Source organism: Chiloscyllium plagiosum, unplaced genomic scaffold (genome assembly GCF_037043375.1).
Source record: "Chiloscyllium plagiosum isolate Xiang-an unplaced genomic scaffold, Cpla_swu_hap1 HiC_scaffold_26, whole genome shotgun sequence".
In the NCBI taxonomy this organism is placed as follows: domain Eukaryota; kingdom Metazoa; phylum Chordata; class Chondrichthyes; order Orectolobiformes; family Hemiscylliidae; genus Chiloscyllium; species Chiloscyllium plagiosum.
The window spans coordinates 49,009,735-49,033,656 of record NW_028270164.1 but is presented as its reverse complement, the minus strand read 5'-3'; the positions used below and the strand labels follow the sequence as shown (position 1 = coordinate 49,033,656).

Here is a 23,922-nt window from a genome sequence, read left to right as displayed (position 1 = left end):
CCAGGACCACCCCGGACCACCCCCTTTTCACTATCCCCAATACGCTGCATTTTCCATGGCTAATCCACCTAATCTGCACATCGCTGAACACTACGGGCAATTTCCCATGGCCAATCCACCTAGCCTGCACATCTTTGGACTGTGGGAGGAAACCGGAGCACCAAGAGCAAACCCATGCAGATACAGAGAGATTGTGAAAACCCCACACAGACAGTCGCCCGAGGCTGGAATCAAACCCCCATCCCTGGAGCTATGAGGCAGCGGTGCTAACCACTGAGCTACCGTGCTACTGCCTGCACTGAGCCACCGTGTCGTCCCTGTTAGTGCTGGTGCAGGTGGGGTAGAAATGAGACAGTGTACTGAGGGACTAAGGAGGCAGTACAGAGGGCATACAGGGAACAGTCAATGAGTGCAAGTGAGGGAAGGGGCTGCAGGCGAGAGGGAGAGTGGAAGTACATGAGCCTTGTGGAACATGTGTATAGAAACAGAACTAGTTTGAGTGTGAGATGGTAGAGAACAGAGTATGGCACAGCAGGGAAGGTTATTAACCTTCCTGTATTTATAGCCATTTCTCCACTCCCTGGAGATGGTACTGATCCAGGTTCCAACCCCAGACCAGACTGGCAAGGTCTACTGGCATGGCTTCCTCTGCCAGTCATCCAGGAAGAGAATATCTCTTCATTGAAGCACCTCTAGCTATCTTCCCCTTCTCCACTGCCATGATCCATCTTTGTCCTTCAATGGAGCAGGGCAACGTTGGAATGTCAGTGCCTGTCTGAATGCACAGTGCCCTTTTAAAGATGGCACAGGTTCATGGGATGCCAGTGTTTCAGTGAATCGCAAATTGTTCCAGGAACGAGATCCTGTCCTATGTATTATGACGCATGAGATATTACAAATTGTGCTGAACAAGGTGAGACAGAGAATCTTTATCTTGTCTCTCATTGTTAATATAGTCACTGTGCAAAGTCTTTCTCTTGCCCTCTTTGTGACCATGTGGATAAACATTTGCCTGTTGATGTGCGCCAGCTTCATTTTGGTCTGTTTGAACTCCCAAAGGTCTAACCTGATGGGGACTAAGTTTACAGTATATGATAATGGAGTCAACCCTGAGAGAGGAAAGCACGGTCATTCAAACATACGTCAGGAACTTGCTGCCATCACTTACGTGAGTACCTGCAGGGGGCGGATCTGCCTCAGAAAACCATTATTGGCAGCTGGTGGGGATACTGGGTATTTGAAATAAGATCAAAAAGAGCTGGAGAAATTCAACAGGGCAGACAGTATCTGTGGAAGGAAATAAAACTCAATCAACTTTCCTCACAACCGGAAGATAAAGGAACATCGTGATACATAAACTCTGTTTCTGTCCATAGAGGTGATGGACCTGCTGAGTATCATTATAAATGTTGATAGTATGTGGGACACCATGGGACGATTCACTGTGACCAATCCTCCCTGGTATCAATCTACATTATTGATACCTAATGTCATAGAGTCATAGAGATGTACAGCATGGATTCCAACCTTTTGGTCCAATTCGTCCATGCTGACCAGATATCTTAAATTAATATGCCAACATTTGGTCCATATCTCTCTAAATCCTTCTTATACAGATACCCATCCAGATGCTTTTTAAATGTCGTAACTGTACCAACTTCTACCATTTCCTCAGGCAGCTCATTCCATATATGCACCACCCTCTGCGTGAAAAAGTTGCCCCTTGGGTCCCTTTTAAATCTTTCTTCTCTCACCTTAAAACTACACCCTCTAGTTTTGGATTCCTCTACCCTGGGGAAAGGACCTCGACTATTTACCCTATCCATGTCCCTTATGATTTCATAAACCTCTATAAAGTCACCCCTCAGCCTCCAACGTTCCAAGGAAAACAGCCCCAGCCTATTCAGCCTCTTCCCATAGCTCAAGCCCTCCAATCCTGGCAACATCCTTGTAAATCTTTTTTGAACCCTTTCAATTTTAACCAAATCCTTCCTATAGTAGGGAGACCAGAACTGAATGCAATATTCCAGAAGTGGCTTAACCAATATCCTCTCTAGCCACAACATGACCTCCCAACTCCCTATACTCAATGCACTGACCAATAAAGGCAAGTGTACCAAATGCTTTCTTCACCGCCTTGTCTACCTGCAACTCTACATTCAAAGAACTATGAACCTGCACTCCAAGGTCTCTTTGTTCAGCAACACTCCCCAGGACCTTACCATTAAGTGTATATGTCCTGCTTGGATTTGCCTTTCCAAAATGCAGCACCTCCCATTTATCTAAATTAAACTCTTAGGCAGAAGAAGGCTTGATCTTGTCAATTGGAATTGTTTATTACATATTAATAAATGACTAGTTATATTGTGCCTGAGGATACTTGGGTGTCTCTTTATGAGACCTGAGGCTCAACCTAAGCAGAACTCCACATTAATACTGCTGAATCATTCTCACATTGAACAGGTAACAAGCACAGAACTGGAACAGCACACTAGTTAGCTCCTCCCAGAGAACAGTCCTTTCCTTCCTGAAGAGCAGAATTTATTGCATGGTGTCTAATAACTCTTTCAGGTACTAATTATCTTAAACAATATTATTTCCAGCCTTTCATTTTCTTTTAGATCATCATCAGCTTCAGACTTGGATCATTCTTTTGCTTATTTGCAATTTCTACAACAGCTTTCATAACCTCAGGATATTGCAAACATTTTAAAATCAATTAAACATTCTTTGGAGTTTAAGAAATCAGAATCAGAAGCAGAAATATGTGCGAAAGTCAAAGTAATAGTGAAGTTTCAGTGACAAATTGGCAGGGTCCCAGGCACTGGTACCGACCTGAACAGTAAACGAGGTGGCAAATCAAACAAGCAGTCATCTGAAGCAGTATATGTTCTCATCAGTTATGCCCACTTCATAGTTATTGACTAATGGAAACACATAGTAAAATTTGCTGTGCGTATTCTCCCTACAGGTTAACTACCATTTCAATAGCATAACTAAATATAATAGTGACCTCTTTAAAGTAACATGGATCTGAGTTCTCCTATCTTTGGTCAGGAGCTGGCCCCACAATGTCTACCAGAGCCTCTGAGGTATCCTTGCTGGTTGGCTACCCCTGTCTACAATCTAGTATGTCCTGTCCACTGCCTACATGCTTTCTCCATATTTTACTTCACTCAAGAGCGAGGTTGGTTGGTTCAGGCAGACGTGGCATGACTTTGAAGTATTTTTCTTCTGTAACATGCCCTGGCAACCAGTCATGTTTTTACAGGTTCCTCAGGAGTCAACATTGGAATAGACACAACTGAAAATATGGGGGATGTGGTGGTGTAGTGGGAACGGCTGGTAATTGGGAGGCCCAGGTTAATAATTGGGAGAATTATCTTCAAATCACACCATGACAGCTGGTGGAATTTTCTTTCAATTCATAACTCTGCAATTGAAACCGAGCCACACTGATATTTGTTGGTCAACAGATTCTGTCATCGATACTCTCTCATTTGCTGGGTCTAAGGATCTAGTGGTGTAGTGGTAGTGTCCCTACCTCTGCACCAGAAAGTTTAATTTCAAGTCCCACCTACCTAAGACAATTACCAACATCAAGCCTTTCAGAGCCATTACCATGTACAACATCCACACACCCCCATCATGTTTTTCCCCCTATGGTTAACATCTCTACTTCATTGAATATATTTACATTTCCCATTACCTCATTTCCACCATGTACCTGACTTCATTAACTCAACCTGTCCTGAAGTTTCTCAATTCTTTCAGGATGTGTTCTTTTCATTGTTGGAAGATGGATAGGTTTTTGGCTTGAAGACTGGATTCCTTGCTTCTGATCTTGAGCTTGCCTGGTCTGTAAACTGTCTCTCTGCTGGAGGACGTCTTATCTCTTGGATGTGCTGTGTTGTTCCTGCTAACCTTAGCAGCCAGTCCATTACCTTTTCTGCATGATCCTAATCTCTGAATTTTCTTTGTGAGGAAATCGACCCCATTAACTACAAGTTGTCTAATTATGCCACCTATGTAGTCTTTAATTTTATTCATTTCCATCATAAAAGTAGTCGCTTTATAGAAACAAGAACATTATTTTTTGCAGTGTCCTGAATTAGTGGACAATAGTGATCCTAACTCAGAGGTGCCTTCAATGGAGTTGTCTGCGCCACCTTTTCCTTTGTGCGAACAAATTCTTATGATCAACCAACTGCTAAATATATGTTAAACTACGTCGACTTGTTACTTAACTTGGACACTTTAACTCATCTTTGTGATTGTATTATTAGTGAAACGACCTCAGCCACATTATTTGCATGGCATGATCTTTCTTACTCAGACTGAGGATTCCTCTGAGGAGAATATAGGAATGAAAACTTCTGCTTGAACTTGTGCCTTCTCAGGACCTAGTATCAGACTTGAATCTGTCATTACTATTTGTTCAACATGCTGTGCTGGGCCTCAGATGAAGGTTCAACAATGAGCTCAAGTGGATTGTGGCTGACTCATTGTCGGTTGTTGATTCTGCCCACAAAATTTGTTGGGCTTTTGCAGTGAAGATGGGAATGGAAAATATCTCCAATACTCCTGTACAGACCATAGATTTTCTTCCTGCCAACAGTATGAAACAATTCTGTTTTGCCTATGCAGGGAACCTAAATAGTCCTTCCTGGATTCAACTGTGAGTCTAAGAAACCCACTAAACTCTTCAGCTTATTGCCCTGTGAGCAGTTGGATGACAAGTGTTTGTTCTTGGAGCTGTTATTCTTCAAATAGTGTTTGGGTTTTCTTGATCTGTTTGTTGTGTCTTGGGTCCGGTTGAACATCGGCCACACCTCAAGGGTGTCAAGATCAAGACAAAGATTCAGGCTCAAAAGTGTGAAATGTAAATCAGCCATAAATTCCATAAAACTCTGTCGCAGAGTTACTTGCAGCATACCTTCAAGGTGAAACTGATGATACCGCCTGGACTATGTCGCGTTATTTCCGTCAGCTGTAACTGCTGCTTCATCAGCCATGGTGTTCAATTTGATAAAACAGTGGCATTTGCCTCTGAAACCAAAATTAATTGGATCCACAGTGACATAAAGCAATTCTCTCAAACTTGAGCCTGTTGGATTTTTTTGTTGTTGTTGCACAGCATGTACACTGATTCTTTGATGGTTTGACCTTTCTCTTTAGAGGGTTTATGTGGATTGATCTGTTCCTCTCTTTTAAAAAGGCTATGCTTCTGGTCTCAGGATTTGTCCGTGACTCTTCTGTCTCTTTAGTTCCAGCACAATATGAATAGCTTTCCTCAGAGTCCGATCTTCTTCGGCAACAATAAATTTGACAAAGGCTCACTGTAATAGCAATAGTTTTTCTGTCTGATTTCATAGCTCCAGACGATCAGTTTTACACTCATCTGGAGGGTTCATTGATGAAATTGTCTACAGATTCCCTGGACATTACATTTTGCTCTTTCGAGAATTTATTTATTCTCAGATGGAAGTAATTGTGAAAAGCTTATTGAACTTCCTCAGAAGTATTTGTGAGTTATCAAACAAATGGGCTGCTTTGTCCTGGATGGTGTCAAGCTTCTTGAGTGTTGTTGGAGCTGCGCCCATCCAGGCAAATAGAGGGTATATCGTCAAACTCCTGACTTGTGTATTGTAGATAGACAGACTCTGGGGAGCCAGGAGGTGAGGTCCTTGCCACAATATTTCTCACCTCTGACCTGCTCTTGTAGCCACTGTATTTATATGGAGAGTCCAGTTGGGTTTCTGGTCAATGGCAACATCCCCCCAACCTGAGCAGGGTGTTAATAGTGGGGGGATTCAGTAATGGTAATGCTATTGGATGTCAAGGGGTGGTAGTTAGATTGTGTGTTATTGGAGATGGTCTTTGACTGACCTTTGTGTTGCATAAATGTTTCTTGTCACTTGACAGCCCCAAGTCAAAAAGTGTGGCACTGGAAAGACACAGCCGGTCATGCAGCATCTGAGGAGGAGAGTCAACGTTTTGGGCATACGGTCTTCATCAGGACATTCCACACTTTTCGATTCTGACTCTCCAGCATCTGCAGTCCTCACTTTCTCCTACTTGTCAGCCCAAACCTGGCTATTGTCCCGATCCTACTGCATTTGCACATGGTCTGCTTCAGTATCTGTGGAGTTACGAATGATGCTGAAAATTGTGTGGTCCTCAGTAAACATCCCCACATCCGACCTTAGGATGGAGGGAAGGTCATTGATGAAGCAGCTGAAGATGGTTGAGCACAGGACATTATTCTGAGGAACTCCTGCAGAGATGTCCTGGAGCTGAGACATCTGACCTCCAGCAACCACAATCTTCTTCTTACATGCCAGTTACAAATCCAACCACCAAAGAGTTTGCCCCCTGATACCTGCTGATTCCAATTTTACTAGGGCTTCTTGATGTCACACCTGGTTGAATGCAGCCTTGATGTCAAGGGCTGACACTCCCACCTCCCCTCTGGAATTCAGTTCTTTTGTCCATGTTTGAGCCAAGGCTGTAATGAGGTCAGGAGCTGAGTGACCCTGGCAGAACCCAAACTTGGTGTGACTTGAGCAGATTATTGCTGAGCAGGTACTGCTTGATAGCACTGTTGATGACATCTTCCGTCATTTTAATGATGATCAAGAATAGACTGATAGGATAGTAATTGGCTGATTTGGATTTGTCCTGGTTTTTTATGTACAGGACATACCTGGGTGATTATTCACATTGTGAGGTAGATGCCAGTGTTATAACTGTACTGGAACAGCTTGGTTAGGGGAGTGGCAAGTACTGAAGCCAAGTCTTCAGTACTATTACCGGAATGTTGTCAGGGCCTATTGCCTTTGCAATATCCAGTGTCTCCAAACATTTTTTGCTATCAAGTGGAGTAAATTGACTTGGCTGAAAGCTAGCACGTATGATGCTAGGGGATACAAAAGGAGGCACTTCTGTTGGACTCTTTGTTTTAACTGTTAAATGATCCCCTTCTCACCTTAAATCTGTTTTGCAGTATTTCCAGGCCTCTGACCTCTGCCTGAAGAGTGTTTATGGTTATGGATTTCCCTAAGATTGTGGTACCTCAGGGTGTCTGCTTGCAATGATGCGAAGTTTACTCACAGAGCTGCAACACCTTCACTTCCTTGTCAAACCTTGAACAGCCAATGCTGCAATAGATGCTCGCTGCCCAGTAGAATTTGTAACTGCCAGGTTTCAATACATCTCTTTCTTGCTCAACCCTGCTTCTTGCCAGTCCTGAAATAAAGGTTTTACCCAGCAATGCTGTTTCTGACAGGCTGGCCTTTCTATGAGTTCTTCTTGACTGGTCGTTTGTTCAACTCTTGCAGCTGCTAACTGTGTGAGTTGTTTTAAAATGATCAAACCTAAAGCTGAAACCTCAATTGGTCTTCTGGCAATTGCTCTCCTGGGTCCAATGTAACCTTGTGGTGCCTTGAAGCGATGATGTTCACTCTGATATCATGTCGTATTTCTAGCAAGAAATGTCATTAATCCTCTTCTTCACATGACTGTAAAAGCCTAAATGGTTTACAGTGATAAAGGATCAACCTTTAATGTGGCTTAGCAAAAAGGAGCCTTTTTGCTTGAACAAGCTGCAGTTTATTACAGGGAAGCAATTGGATACAAGTTACATTAGACATTGTGACTAAGACTATGAGGAGGCATTTGGAGTTTGGTCTGCAGTCCACGAGATCTGAAGATGTTCTGCCTTATCCTCACTCAAGCCAATATAATTTTGTCAGATTGGATGGAGCTTAAAGCAGTCATTAACATTAACCCTTTCAGAACCATTACCTTTTACAACAATGCCAACTATGAAGCTACCATCATTAAAAACCCATCGAGTTCAGTGATGCAAAGGAAAGATTTCCTCACCCATTCAGTCTGTCCCACAAACTTTGACCTCATGACACAGATGCTGCCCAAGGCTGTGTCATTTCCTGGAAACAACAAGCTTATTTTAGAAACAGGTCACTACAGAGAATTAAAGCGTTTTATTCTTTATTCATTCACAGGATGTGGGCGTAACTGGCTGGGCCAGCATTTCTTACCCACCCCTCATAGCCCACATTGCTGTCGGTCTGGAGTCACATAGAGGTAAAGCCAGGAAAAGGACTGCAGGTTTCCTTCCTTCAAGTATATTTCTGAACCAAATCAGTTTTTTTACAGCAAACAGCAATGTTTAGATGATTACTATTACACTAACGATTTTTAATTCCAAATTTTGATTGAATTCAATTTTCACAGCTACCATAGTGGGATTCGAATCCATGTCACCAACATTAGCCAGCTCAGATTGCTAGGTCAGTGAAAATTGCTCTCTGATATCTAATAATGGCTGTCATGAAGCCTCTCTCAAGGTGATGCTTGTTTGAAGACATCCTGTGAATTGGGAATGCATCAATTCCATTGCTAGTCACAGCTTCTAAGGGAGATGTGAGGCTCCACTTTGAATCTCTGTCCTCTGTGGTCACCTGATGATGCGAGGCAAGGTTTAAGATCAGGATTAGTGACAGTGAGCTAGTTACCAATCACAGATAAACCTGGAACCTAGCTAAATATAACTGCCTTCTGATCAATATGTCGCTCTTATATTTTTGTGCAGTTTAACACGGTTGTATTATTCACAGGAAACGAACGTCCTTGGATTCAAAGGTCCCAGGAAGATGACAGTGATTATCCCAGCAATGGATGAAGACCAGGAACGCATTCCCTTCCAACCACGCAATGTGAGTTTGACAAAAACATTGTTACCATTGATCATTGTGACAATTGACCAAGCAACAGAATGTGTTATCTTTCAATCAGGCTTTGCTGTGAGATATCAGGAGCAAATCTTGTGCAAATCTAGCTGCCAGTTGAGCAAAACACATAACCCACTGTCTGGAGAAAGTTGTCCCCATCATTGTCCATCCCTACTGAGGTATTGAACTAAACCACTCCACCCTCATGGAGTAATGTAATAAAATTTACTCCCTCTGCTTGGGTAATGGGATAAACCACTCTACTTCCTGAAGTAATGTGATAAACCACACCCATTCCTGAAGTATGGGATAAACCAGTCCCCCTCCTGAAATAATGGAATAAACCATTATCCCTCCGAGAGTGATAGAGTATACCTTTACCCCTTCATGATCTCTGCCTACTCTCACCACCCCCAACCCACCCCGAGTAATGGGGTCAACTATTGCCCCCTCTTGCACTAATGGAATACTTCATTTGCCCTCCTGGAGTAAAGCAAAAATAGAAACTGCTGGAGAAACTCAACAAGTCCGGCAGCATCTGTGGAGAGAAAGCAGAGTTAATATTTTCACTTTTCTTCAGCCATTACTTCCCTCCAGAAGTAATAGGATAAACCACTCCCCCTCTGGAAGTAATGGGATAAACCACTCCCCCTCCGGAAGTAATGGGATAAACCACTCCCTTACTTCTGGAATAATGGGTAAATCACTTCCTCCTCCTGCAGTCCAACCCCATTTCTAGTCAATGACCCAGATTCTCTGAATTGTAGATATTTTCTTGGGGTTATATTTTGTGTCAATCTAAATTAAAGCTTTACAATAAGTCAAAATGTTTCATGGCCGAATCTGCCCTGAAACTCAAACACATTTGTCAACAGATTCTGCCTGAGGCACTGAGCTGACGGTTAGAACATAGAACATAGAATGTTACAGCACAGTGCAGGACTTCCGGCCCTCGATGTTGTGTCAACCTGTGAAACTAATCTGAAGCCCATCTAACCTACACTATTCCATTCTCATCCATATGTTCATCCAATGACCATTTAAATGCCCTTAAAGTTGGTGAGTCAACTACTGTTGCAGGCAGTGCGTTCCATGCCCCGACTACTCTCTGAGTAAAGAAACTACCTCTGACCTATATCTGTCCAATATCTATCATCCCTCAATTTAAAACTATGTCCCCTCTTGCTAGCCCTCACCATCCAAGCAAAAGACTCTCACTGTTCCCTCTGATTATCTTGTATGTCTCAATTAAGTCACCTCTCAACCTTCTCTCCATTGAAAACAGCCTCAAGTCCCTCAGCCTTTCCTCATAAGATCTTCCCTCCATACCAGGCAACATCCTAGTAAATCTCCTCTGAACCCTTTCCAAAGCTTCCACATCCTTCCGATAATGCGGTAACCAGAACTGTACCCAATGCTCAAGTGCGGCCGCACCAGAGTTTTGTACAGCTACAGCATGATCTCATGGCTCCAAAACTCAATCCCTCCACTAATAAAAGCTAACACATCATATGCCTTCTTAACAACCCTATCAACCTGGTGGCAACTTTCAGGGATCTATGTACATGGACACCGAGATCTCTCTGCTCATCTACACTACCAAGACTCTTACCATTAGCCCAGTACTTTGCATTCCTGTTACTCCTTCCAAAGTGAATCACCTCACACTTTTCCACATTCAACTCCATTTGCCACCTCTCAGCTCTGCTCTGCAGCTTATCTATGTCCCTCTGTAACCTGCAACATCTTTCTTCACTATCCACAACTCTACCAACCTTAGTATCATCCGCAAATTTACTAAACCATCCATCTACACCCTCATCCAGGTCATTTATAAAAATGACAAACAGCAGTGGACCCAAAAGAGATCCTTGCGGTACACCACTAGTAACTGATATCCAAGATGAATATTTCCCATCAACCACCATTCTCCATCTGCTTTCAGCTAGCCAATTTCTGATCCAAACTGCTAAATCACCCTCTATCCCATTCCTCCATATTTTGTGCAATAGCCTACTGTGAGAAACCTTATCAAACACCTTACTGAAATCCACATACACCACATCAACCGCTTTACCCTCATCCAGCTGTTTGGTCACCTTCTCAAAGAACTCAAAAAGGTTTGTGAGGCACGAACTACCCTTCACAAAATCGTGTTGACTATCCCTAATCAACTTATTCCTTTCTAGATGATTATAAATCCTATCTCTTATAATCCTTTCCAACACTTTACCCACAACCGAAGTAAGGCTCACTGGTCTATAATTACCACGATTCTCTCTACTCCTCTTCTTGAACAAGGGGACAATATTTGCTATCCTCCAGTTTTCTGGCACTATTCCTGTAGACAATGACGACATAAAGATCAAAGCCAAAGGCTCGGCAATCTCCTTCTTAGCTTCCCAGAGAATTCTAGGATAACTCCTATCTGGCCCAGGGGGCCACACTTTCCGGAATTACTAACACCTCCTCCTTGTGAACCTCATTCCCATCTAGTCTAGTAGCCTGTACCTCAGTATTTTCCTTAACAACATTGTCTTTTTCCAGTGTGAATACTGATGAAAAATATTTATTTAGTGTTTCCTCTATCTCCTCTGACTCCATACACAACTTCCCACTACTATCCTTGATTGGCCTTAATCTTGCTCTAGTCATTCTTTTATTCCTGATGTACCTATAGGAAGTCTTAGGGATTTCCTTGATCCTGTCAGCCAACGACTTCTCATATCTGCTCCTGGCTCTTCTTAGCTCTCTCTTTAAGTCTTTCCTGGCTAACTTGTAACTCTCAAATGCCCTAACTGAGCCATCACATCAGAAGGAGCCTTCTTCTTCCTCTTGACAAAAGATTTAACTTCCTTTGTAAACCATGGTTCCCGCGCTCTACAGCTTCCTCTCTGCCTGACAGGAACAGACTTATGAAGGATCCGCAATAGCTGTTCCTTGAATATGCTCCACATTTCAATTGTGCCCATCCCATGCAGCTTTCTTTCCCGTCCTATGATTCCTACATCTTGCCTAATCTCATCATAATTGCCTTTCCCCCATCTATAACTCTTGCCCTGCGGCATATACCTATCCCTTTCCATCACTAAAGTAAACATAAGCGAATTGTGGTCACTATCACCAAAGTGCTCACCTATCTCCAAATTTAACACCTGGCCGGGTTCATTACCCAGTTCCAAATCTAACGTGGCCTTGCCCCTTGTTGGCCTATCTACATGCCTCCTGCATACATTGGGCAAAACTAACCCATCTAAAGTACTTGAACTATAGTATTCCCGATTTGGAGATGCCGGTGTTGGACTAGGGTGTACAAAGTTAAAAATCACACAACACCAGGTTATAGTCCAACAGATTTAATTGGAAGCACACTAGCTTTCGGAGTGACACTATCACCTGATGAAGGAGCGTCGCTCCGAAAGCTAATGTGCTTCCAATTAAATCTGTTGGACTATAACCTGGTGTTGTGTGATTTTTATTGTATTCACAGTCAATATTTGGAAAGTTAAAGTCCCCATAACAACTACCCTGACACACTCGCTCCTGTCTAGAATCATCTTTGGTATCCTTTCCTCTACATCTCTGGAACTATTCAGAGCCCTATGGAAAACTCCCAACAGGGTGACCTCTCCTTTCCTGTTTCTAACCTCAGCCCATACTACCTCAGTAGATAAATCTTCAAACATACTTTATGCCAGGGTAATACTGTCCTTGACTAACAATGCGACACCTCACCGCCACCCCCCACCCCTCCATTTTCTCTGTTCTTACTGAAACATTTAAATCCCGGAACCTACAAAAACTATTTCTGTCCCTGCTCTACCCATGTCTCTGAAATAGCCACGATATCGAAACCCCAGGTACCAATCCATGCTGCAAGTTCACCCACTTTATTCTGCATGCTCCTGGTGTTGAAGTAGACATACTTCAAACCAACTTCTTCCTTGCCAGTGCCTTCTTGCGACCTTGAAACCTTATTTCCGACCTCACTACACTCAAACTCATGTATACTGGGATTACAATTGAGGTTTCCATCCCCCAGCTGCTTTAGTTTAACCACCCAAAGAGCATTAGTAAATTCCCCCCAGGATATTGGTACCCCTCTGGTTCAGGTGAAGCCCATCCTGCTTGTAGAGGTCCCACCTTCCCCCGTAAGAGACCCAATTATCCAGGCATCCAAAACCCTCCCTCCTGCACCCTCCCTGTCGCCACGTGTTCAGCTCCTCTCTCTCCCTATTCCTCACCTCACTAGCACATGCCATGGATAACAAACCAGAAACAACAACTCTGTCCATTCCAGCTCTAAGTTCCATCCTAGCTCCCTGAATTTCTGCCTTAGATTCTTCCTACCTATGTTGTTGGTGACCCATGTGACCACGACTTGGGGCTGCTCCACCTCCCCCTTAAGGATCCCGAAAATACAATTTGAGACATCACGAACCCTGGCTCCTGGGAGGCAACTCACCAACCGTGTATCTGTCTCATTCCCACAGAACCTCCTATCTGTCCCCCTAACTATGGAGTCCCCAATCACTAATGCTCTGCTCCACTCCCCCCTTCCCTTCTGAGCAACAGAAACAGAGTCTGCGCCAGAGACCTGTACCCCAGGCTTACCCCTGATAAGTCATACCCCAAAAGTATCCAAAACGGTATACTTGTTATTGAAGGGAACGGCCACAGGGGATCCCTGCACTGTCTGCTGGTTCCCTTTCTGTCCTCTGACTCTAACCCATCTGCCTTTTTCTTGTAGCTGAGGTGTGACTACGTTCCTGGAACTCCTCTCGATAACCCCCTCTGCCTCCTGAATGATCCAAAGTTCAACCAGCTCCAGCTCCAGTTCCCTAACGTGATTTTTGAGGAGCTGGAGTTGGGTGCACTTCCCAAAAAGATGCAGTCAGCAGGGACACTAGTGGTGCCCCTTACCTCCCACATATTGCAGGAGGAATATTCAACTGCCCTAACCTCCATTCTCATTGTTCTAAATGCCCAATGAGACAACTGAGAAACTAAAACAAACTAGTCACCTTACCAATCCGGTGCACAGAACCTTTTATTTTGATTAGAGCAGGAGGATGGATGGGAGGCACTACCCGTGTAGTGTTTCGGGTAATGTAACCGTCCATATATAAAGCCTCACCTACCCAGCAGTCTCATGTCCACTCCTGCACAGCCTGTGCTCTGTCTATACACGAGGTACGTTTTTAATATATTTTACATTTACCTTCCTGTCCGGCCTCCCACTCCAACTACCGCTAAGATAATCCAGTTATGGTTATGGGCTATGAGACTCTGAGATTTTGAGTGATATCGGCTGTGTACATATGGAGCAAGGTTTAAATTTGTTATTGAGATGTGCTCTTTGCTAGTTGGACCAGAATTTATTGCCCATTTTTAATTGCCCTTGCCAAGATGGTTGACAGCTGCCTTCGTGAACCACAGCAGTCGATTTGATGTGGAGACACTCACAACGCTGGTAGAAAGAGAGCTCCAGGATTTTGGCCCAGTGACACTGAAGGAGTGGTGATATATTTCCAAGTCAGGGTGGTTGAGTGGCTTGGAGAGGAACTTGCAACTGAAGGTGTTCCCTTGTATCTGCTGCCCTTGCAACTTCTTAGACAGTGCACCTTATGGATGGCGCTACTAAGCATCAGTGGTGGAGGGAGTGGATGCTTGTGGATGTGGTGCCAATCAAGCAGCTGCTTTGTCCTGGATGGTGTCAAGCTTCTTGAGTGTCATTGAAGCTACACCCATTCAGACAAGTGGGAAGTATTCCGCCACACTCCTGACGTGTGCCTTGTAGATGTTGGGCAGGCTTTGGGGAATCAAGTGGTGAGCTACTTACTGTAAGATTCCTAACCTGTGATCTACTCTTGTAGCCACAGTGCTTATATGGTGAGTCCAGTTGAGTTTCAGTGATGGCAACACTGGTGAATGTTAAGGAACAATGAAACAACTAAAGATGGGTTGGGCATAAGACAGTTCCCTGAGGAACCCCTGCAGAGATACCCTGGAACTGAGATGACTGACCTGCAGCAATCACAACCATTTTAGTTGGTGCTGGCTAAGCTCAAACCAACAGGGAGTTTTTCTCTTGATTCCATTGACTCAAGTTTTACTAGGGACCCTCAATACCACACCCAGTTAAACACAGCCTTGATGTCAATGGCAGTGACTCTCATCTTACCTTCAGAGTTTGACTGCTTTATTCATGTTTGGACCAAGGTTGTAATGAGCTCAGGTGTTAAGTGGCTCTGATCAAACCCAAATTAGTAAGCAGGTTATTCCTTTGGAAGTGTTATGCAAATAGCATTGTCAATGATCCCTTCCATCATTTTGATGGTGAATGAGGGTAGACTGATAGAGCTATAATTGGCCAAGTTGGATTTGGTGCACAGGACATTTCTTGGCAATTTTTCACACTGTCGGGTAGACGCCAGTGTTGGAGCTGCACTGGAATAACTCAGTTAGGGATGCAGCAAGGTCTGGAGCTCATGTATTAAGCAATGGGGAAATGTGATCAACCCTTTAGGACAAAGACAGTCTGCTCTCAAGATACCAACGTAAAAACATGGAGAACCTAATTGAGCTGCACAATAAGGCCCCAGTGTGGAATGATGACACTCAGTCGTACGTGTTGAACTTCCACGGGAGAGTGACACATGCTTCAGTGAAGAATTTCCAAATAGTCCATGAGAATGCTGGTAAGTTATATTTGCAATCTGTCATGTTTACACTGAGTGCTGAACACTTTAAGTATTTTTATTGTGTGAATGTGGCAGCTGTTCTTCTCAGGTTTTAGAGTTTTTCCCCATTCTAATTTAATTTCTCTCCTTCTACTGTCTTCATCACCCCCAGTGAGGTGTCCAGAATTGCTCTCAGACCTCAAATGCAATGCTCAGATATTGACCCAGCGTCAGACAAGTCTTCTCTCTCTTCTCTTTCTTTGGGAAATATCTGGCTTTCCAATTGATGTCTCCACTATAAAAACACAACTTGCTGGAGAACTCAGTAGTTCCTGCAGCATCGGTGGAGAAAGAAGCAGAGTTAAAGTTTTGAGTCTGATATATCTCGAGCTCAGAAACGTTCACTGTTTCTCCCCCCACAAATGCTGTCAGACCCACAGAGTTTCTCCAGCACTCTCTTCGTTTGCTTCAGATCTCCAGAATCCACACAGTACTTTATGGGCAATCTGATTATGGGACAATATCAGACTCAACAACTCCACAGCCCACCCCCCAACCAGTCCTCCGCTAGATCCTGACACTGGGACTCAGCCTCTGTTTGTACCAGCTCAGCTTCCAGCTGGTAGAAGGAGGATGGTGCCAGTTGCTTGGCTGGTCTGAGCTGGAATGAGTGTTGGAACCAAACAATTGCTCTCAGATGGAGAGGGGAAGGTGGTTAACACCTGATTTCCACTGAAACATTAGCAGCACATCACTACAGGGAAACACATCATCAGGCTCCTCCCTCATGGTCAGACAGTTGACTGCCGCTCACAGTCAGACCTCACATCTAAATAATAGCCACATCAACAAGACTTCCAATGTTTAGTCTGAAGTCATGGAGAACAAAATGCCAGGCAATTCAATTAAAGGCGTGGGTATGACTGAGAATGTGATTGGGCAAGGAAAAGATGGTGATATAGGTTATGAGGTGCCAGGTATTATGGTACTGGTGGTTAAGGTGGGGATTGTAATGGGGTGTGTGATACCAGTAGTTGAGGTGGTGGGTGTAATGGGGTTGGTGGTACCAGTGGTTGAGGTGGTGGGTGTAGTCGGGTTGGTGGTACCAGTGGTTGAGGTGGTGGATGTAGTGGGGTTGGTGGTACCAGTGGTTGAGGTGGTGGATGTAGTGGGGTTAGTGGTACCAAGTGGTTGAGTGGTGACCATAGTGAGGTTGGTGGTACCAAGTGATTTAGGTGGTGGCTGTAGTGGGGTTGCTGGTACCAGTGGTTGAGGTGGTGGGTGTAGTGGGGTTGGTGGTACCGGTGGTTGAGGCGATGGGTGTAATGTGGTTGGTGGTATCAGTAGTTGAGGTGATGGGTGTAATGGGGTTGGTGGTACCAGTTGTTGAGGTGATAGGTGCAATGGGGTTGGTGGTACCAGTGGTTGAGGTGATGGGTGTAGTAGGGTTGGTGTACCAGTGTTTGAGGTAGTGGGTGTAGTTGGGTTGGTGGTACCAGTAGTTGAGGTGATGGGTCTAATGGGTTGGTGGTACCAGTTGTTGAGGTGATGGGTGTAATGGGGTTGGTGGTACCAGTGGTTGAGGTGATGGGTGTAATGGGGTTGGTGGTACTAGTGGTTGAGGTGATGGGTGTAATGGGGTTGTTGGTGCCAGTGGTTGAGGTGATGGGTGTAGTGGGGTTGGTGGTACCAGTGGTCGAGGTGATGGGTGTAATGGGGTTGGTGGTATCAGTAGTTGAGGTGATGGGTCTAATGGGGTTGGTGGTACCAGTTGTTGAGGTGATGGGTGCAATGAGGTTGGTGGTGCCAGTGGTTGAGGTAATGGGTGTACTGGGGTTGGTGGTACAAATTGTTGAGGTGATGGGTGCAATGGGGTTGGTGGTACCAAGTGGTTGAGGTGATGAGTGTCGTGGGGTTGGTGGTACCACTGGTTGAGGTAGCGGGTGTAGTGGGATTGGTGGTACCAGTGGTTGAGGTAGTGGGTGTAGTGGGGTTGGTGGTACCAGTTGTTTAGGTGATGGGTGTAATGGGGTTGGTGGTACCAGTTATTGAGGTGATGGGTGTAATGGGGTTGGTGTACCAGTGGTTGAGGTGATGGGTGTAATGGGGTTGGTGGTGCCAGTGGTTGAGGTGGTGGGTGTAGTGGGGTTGGTGGTACCAGTGGTTGAGGTGGTGGATGTAGTGTGGTTGGTGCTACCAAGTGGTTGATGTGGTTACTGCAGTGAGGTTGGTGGTACCAAGTGGTTGAGGTGGTGGCTGTAGTGGGGTTGGTGGTACCAGTGGTTGAGGTGGTGGCTGTAGTGGGATTGGTGGTACCAGTTGTTGAGGTGATGAGTGTAATGGGGTTGGTGGTACCAGTGGTGGGGGTGATGGGTGTAGTGGGGTTGGTGGTACCAGTGGTTGAGGTAGTGGGTGTAGTGGGGTTGGTGGTACCAAGTGGTTGTGGTGGTGACTGTAGTGAGGTTGGTGGTACCAAGTGGTTGAGGTGATAGGTGTAATGGGGTTTGTGGTACCAGTGGTTGAGGTGATGGGTGTCGTGGGGTTGGTGGTGCCAACAGTTGAGGTGGTGGCTGTAGTGGGGTTGGTAGTACCAGTGGTTGAGGTGGTGGGTGTTGTGGGGTTCGTGGTATCAATAGTTGAGGTGATGGGTGCAATGTGGTTGTTGGTAGCAGTGGTTGAGGTAATGGGTGTAGTTGGATTGGTGGTACCAGTGGTTAAGGTGGTGGGTGTAGTGGGGTTGGTGGTAACAGTAGTTGAGGTGATGGGTGTAATGAGATTGGTGGTGCCAGTGGTTAAGGTGATGGGTGTAATGGGGTTGGTGGTGCCAATGTTGTGGTGGTGGATGTAGTGGGGTTGGTGGTACCAGTGGTTGAGGTAGTGGGTGTAGTGGGGTTGGCGGTGCCAGTGGTTGAGGTGGTGAATGTAGTGGGGATGGTGGTACCAAATGGTTGAGGTGGTGACTGTAGTGAGGTTGGTGGTACCAAGTGGTTGAGGTGGTGGATGTAATGGGGTTGGTGGTACCAGTGGTTGAGGTGGTGGATGTAATGGGGTTGGTGGTACCAGTGGTTGTGATGGTGGCTATAGTCGGCTTGGTGGTACCAGTGGTTGAGGTGGTGGATGTAATGGGATTGGTGGTACCAGTGGTTGTGATGGTGGCTATAGTCGGGTTGGTGGTACCAGTGGTTGAGGTGGTGGGTGCAATGGGGTTGTTGGTAGCAGTGGTTGAGGTAATGGGTGTAGTGGGATTGGTGGTACCAGTGGTTGAGGTAGTGAGTGTAGTGGGGTTGGTGGTACCAGTTGTTTAGGTGATGGGTGTAATGGGGTTGGTGGTACCAGTTGTTGAGGTGATGGGTGTAATGGGGTTGGTGGTGCCAGTGGTTGTGGTGGTGGGTGTAGTGGGGTTGGTGGTACCCATTGTTGAGGTGATGGGTGTAATGGGGTTGGTGGTTCCACTGGTTGGGATAGGGGGTGTAGTGGGGTTGGTGGTACCAGTGGTTGAGGTAGTGTGTGTAGTGGGGTTGGTGGTACCAATGGTTGAGGTGGTGGATGTAGTGGGGTTGGTGGTACCAAGTGGTTGAGGTGGTGGCTGTAGTGGGGTTGGTGGTACCAGTAGTTGAGGTGGTGGGTGTAGTGGGGTTGGTGGTGCCAGTGGTTGAGGTGGTGAATGTAGTGTGGTTGGTGGTGCCAGTGGTTGAGGTGGTGGATGTAATGGGGTTGGTGGTGCCAGTGGTTGAGTTGGTGTATGTAATGGGGTTGGTGGTACCAGTGGTTGTGATGGAAGCTATAGTGGGGTTAGTGGTACCAGTGGTTGAGGTGGTGGGTGTAGTGAGATTGGTGGTAACAGTGGTTGAGGTGGTGGCTGTAGTGGAGTTGGTAGTACCAAGTGGTTGAGGTAGTGACTGTAGTGAGGTTGGTGGTACCAAGTGGTTGAGGTCGTGGCTGTAGTGGGGTTGGTGGTACCAGTGGTTGAGGTGATGGGTGTAATGGGGTTGGTGGTACCAGTTGTTGAGGTGACAGGTATAATGGGGTTGGTGGTACCTGTGGTTGAGGTGATGAGTGTCGTGTGGTTGGTGGTGCCAGTGTATGAGGTGGTGGCTGTAGTGGGGTTGGTGGTAACAGCAGTTGAGGTGATGGGTGTAATGGGTTGGTGGTACCAGTGGTTGAGGTGATGGGTGTAATGGGGTTGGTGGTACCAGTGGTTGAGGTGATGGGTGTAATGGGGTTGTGGTGCCAGTGATTGAGGTGGTGGGTGTAGTGGGGTTGGTGGTACCAGCTGTTGAGGTGATGGGTGTAATGGGGTTGGTGGTACCTGTGGTTGAGGTGGTGAGTGTCGTGGGGTTGGTGATGCCAGTGGTTGAGGTGATGGGTGTAATGGGGTTGGTGGTGCCAGTGGTTGTGGTGGTGGGTGTAGTGGGGTTGGTGGTACCAGTAGTTGACGTGATGCGTGTAATGAGGTTGGTGGTGCCAGTGGTTGTGGTGGTGGGTGTAGTGGGATTGGTGGTACCAGTAGTTGAGTTGATGGGTGTAGTGGGATTGGTGGTACCAGTTGTTTAGGTGATGGGTGTAATGGGGTTGGTGGTACCAAGTTGTTGAGGTGGTGACTGTAGTAAGGTTGGTGGTACCAGGTGGTTGAGGTGGTGGCTGTAGTGGAGTTGGTGTTACCAGTGGTTGAGATGGTGGTTGTAGTGAGGTTGGTGGTACCACTGGTTAAGGTGGTGGATGTAGTGGGATTGGTGGTAACAGTGGTTCAGATGGTGGCTATAGTGTGGTTGGTGGTACCAGTGGTTGAGGTGATGGGTGTAGTGGTGTTGGTGGTACCAGTAGTTGAGGTGATGGGTGTAATGGGGTTGGTGGTAGCAGTGGTTGAGGTGGTGGATGTATTGGGGTTGTTTGGTTGGTGGTACCAGTAGTTGAGGTGATGGGTGTAATGGGGTTAGTGTTGCCAGTGGTTGTGATGGTGAGTGTAGTGGGGTTGGTGGTACCAGTTGTTGAGGTGATGTGTGTAATGGGGTTGGTGGTGCCAGTGGTTGAGGTGGTGGGTGTCGTGGGGTTGTTGGTATCAGTGGTTGAGGTAGTGGGTGTAGTGGGGTTGGTGGCACCAGTGGTTGAGGTAGTGGATGTAGTGGGGTTGATGGTACCAGTGGTTGAGGTAATGGGTGTAATGAGGTTGGTGGTGGGTGTTGTGGGTTTCGCGGTTCCAGTGGTTGAGGTGATGGATGTAATGGGGTTCATGGCACCAGTGGTTGAGGTAGTGGGTGTAATGGCGTTGGTGGTACCAGTGATTGAGGTAGTGGGTGTAGTGGGGTTCATGGTACCAGTGGTTGAGGTAGTCGGTGTAGTGGGGCTGGTGGTACCAGTGGTTGAGGTAGTAGTGTAATGAGGTTAGTGGTACCAGTGGTTGAGGCCGTGGTGTATTGGGGTTGGTGTGGTTAGGTTGCGATGGGGGACAAAGCCCACAAAACCAGACAATTTCCTGAAGGTCTCATCACGTGACATCCCACCTCCAAGTGCTCTGCCCCCAAGCTCCTGCTGTTGGCTCCCCAAAATATTTCCCTTCAGTGCGCCACCTTCCCTACCAAACAGTTAGCCACTTAGACACTTCCTCACTCGCTGAAGGAGCCTTTTAATCCATTTCCCAACATTTGTTCGATTAACATGTGGCAAACATCTGTAATGACTTTTCCCAGGTCCTCCTGGAGGAATATTTGTGACATCCAGGAGATGGTGCTGGAATCTTGGGGACAATCCGGGAAGCTTGGCAACTGGAGGCTGGGGAAGGGAACAGAGAATGATTATTTCTTGAGTACTGACACACGAAGCCAACTGTAGAACTGTTCCTTTAGGGTTTGAATGCATTATCTATCAATGTGCAGCCAGCTCTCAGCTGTATGTTTGCTCCCTCACAGTTGACTACATTGTGATGCAGTTTGGGCGTGTGGCAGATGATGCATTCACTATGGATTACAGCTACCCGATGTGCGCCGTGCAGGCATTCGCTATTGCCCTCTCCAGCTTTGACGGGAAACTGGCGTGTGAATGATTGGCGTGGCTGACCACAAGTCCCCCAAACCCCCCTCCCTCCCCACAGCATCATGTGTACTGAAGTGCGCTTTACTTAAGACTAGTCTTAGAATAAAGAGGCAATATAGATGGCAAACACATCTGCATCATCTTCTCAGGGTCAACCAGGGCAATTGGAAAGGGTGCAAAAAAACAACGAATTACTAGTTTGTGTAATCAAACTAGAGAGCAAATGTCCAAAATGGATGAAAAAGGCTTTCAAAATGAAGAAGCCACTTTCTAGGGGTTTTTATTTGTAGTTTGTTTCTTGGCTAGTGTTGGAGGTGATGTTTTTAGTCATTTTTTTTTAATGCCTACTCCCAACTTTCCTCTCAGTTCAGTAGCGGAATGAAATAGGAATAGTTGTCAATGTTGAGGCTTTGTGCAGTGGAAACCATTTCCTGATTAATTAAAGTGGGAATATGATCAGGAAGGAGTGTCCAACTTTGTTATGTGCTCTCTGACTGAGCTGTCCATTGTAAAGAGTCCATTCATTTGCTATTAAAAATAGCACACCACTCTATTGTGCAGAAGTGCATCAGTAAGTGCACCACCCGCTACTGTCGCCGCATGTTCTGGTGTGGTTGGTGGCTCCTTGAGAACTGAAGACACCACGTTACAGACCACCTCCTGCCCCTTTAAATAAAAGGAACCCCTTGGGCTCTGTATCTTCCCATCAGCGAGATTGGAACAAATCCCGGGACAGGGAGAATCAAAACCACAGGCTTCACAAAGCAAGACATTGATTTAACATCAGTGCTTCCTCCAGGCAGAAACCGAGGGAACAATCTGATTAGAAAAGGCACCACTTTCACAGTGAGGGGCCCACAGACAGAGAAAATTCTCAAGTAAAAGTCATTAAAGTGGTAGTAATTATCGAGGAAAATGGCAGATAGTGGAAAATCTGAGATAACTGCAGAAAATACTGGGGAAAAAATACCAGTCTGTATCTGAGGAAACAATAAGTTGTAATGATTGGATGTATATCAGTGTAACTGGTTGGATTGTGCCAGAAAAGTGGACAGTGATACATACCTACAGCTCTGGAAGGTGGGATTTAACGCTTCCTTTTTCATTGAGATGATCAGAGGAACCCCAGTCCCATATACAACCTAAGTGCTGATCATTGATATTTTCTACTTTGTATATTGTTAGTTAAACACCAGAGGGTGCCCTCACACATGATAGCACCCCAGGATTTCCTTGTGTGAATGGATACATTTCAGCACATGAAATAAAAACACCAAATTATTACCACACCGACTGTTGAGTGTTTATTCCTAGCATCACCATATTCTTTAAGTCCAGTGAAGTTATTTTCGGTGGCTGCAGAGATGGACACAGTTACCGGGGTTTATAATAGCGCCTGAAGAACTGCTCAGGGATCCAAGTCTGATTGGCAGCTGGAAGGAGCCAGTACATGAGAGTCTCTGGACCGACAGATAACCTACTCTGACATTTACTGATATCCTCTGATCAGCAAAAATTTCAGTGCTGCTCCAAAATCAGTGAACTCCACGCCTGAACTTCCAACCGTCTCGTGCTCATGAACATAAAACAGAGCAGCTTGGGCCTCTGCAGGTAATTTGCTCCCCTTTCTACTTTTTCTCTATCTCAGTTTTTAATTTGTCTCTTTATTCTATAAAGTTTCTCTGCACTCTTCTCTCTTTGTTCCTTTGATGTTATATCTTATGCATTCTTCCAGCTCAATGCACCATCTGTTCAAAAAGACTTTCAGACCCTCCGAACTGTATAGCTCTCATTTATTTAATCCTTTGTGGCTTGAACTGGCAAGGCCAGCATTTGCTTTCCTTTAATTGCCCTCGAACTCAGTGGCTGGCAGGACCATTTCAGAGAATAGCTAAGAGTAAACCACAATACCGTGGGCCTGGAGTCACATATAGGACAGGACAACAGATTCAAAAGCAGAAATCACTGGAACAGCTCAGAATTTCTAGCAACATCTGTGGAGAGAGGTCAGAGTTAACATTTCACGTTGAGTGACTCCTCCTCAGAACCTCTTCCTCACATCACGCAATCCGAAACATTAACTCTGATCTCTCTCCCCAGATGTTGCCAGAAATGCTGAGCTTTTCCAGCAATTTCTATTTTTGTTTCTGATTTACAGCTTCCTCAGTTCTTTTGGCTTTTTAATTCAGGACAGCTGATTTCCTTCCCTAAAGAGCATTAATGATCCAGATGGGTTTTTCCAAAAGTTGATGTTTTAATGATGTGGAGTTGCCAGTGTTGGACTGGGATGGACAAAGTCAGAGGTCACACAATACCAGGTTGTAGTCCAACAGGTTTAGTTAAAATCACAAGCTTTCGAGTGCGTTCCCTTCATCAAGTGATTGTGATTTCAAATAAACCTGTTGGACCATAACCTGGTGTCGTGTGATTTCTGACTTTGATATTTTCATGGT

General features: G+C 45.5%; 1 protein-coding gene across 9 annotated transcripts in view; it reads left to right on the top strand.

Annotated features, from left to right (window-relative positions):
- Nucleotides 1-22,756, top strand: part of LOC122562946 (tubby protein homolog) — a 131,131-nt gene extending 108,375 nt beyond the window's left edge. For all 9 annotated transcript variants that reach the window (XM_087973699.1, XM_087973704.1, XM_087973703.1 and 6 more), the window contains 4 exons: nt 1,060-1,168; nt 8,643-8,741; nt 15,286-15,457; nt 21,346-22,756. In XM_087973699.1, the coding sequence (XP_087829825.1) occupies nt 1,060-1,168; nt 8,643-8,741; nt 15,286-15,457; nt 21,346-21,479 (514 nt within the window). In that variant the 3' untranslated portion in view covers nt 21,480-22,756. The remainder of the gene's footprint in view (nt 1-1,059; nt 1,169-8,642; nt 8,742-15,285; nt 15,458-21,345) is intronic.
- The last annotated feature ends 1,166 nt before the right edge of the window (nt 22,757-23,922 follow it).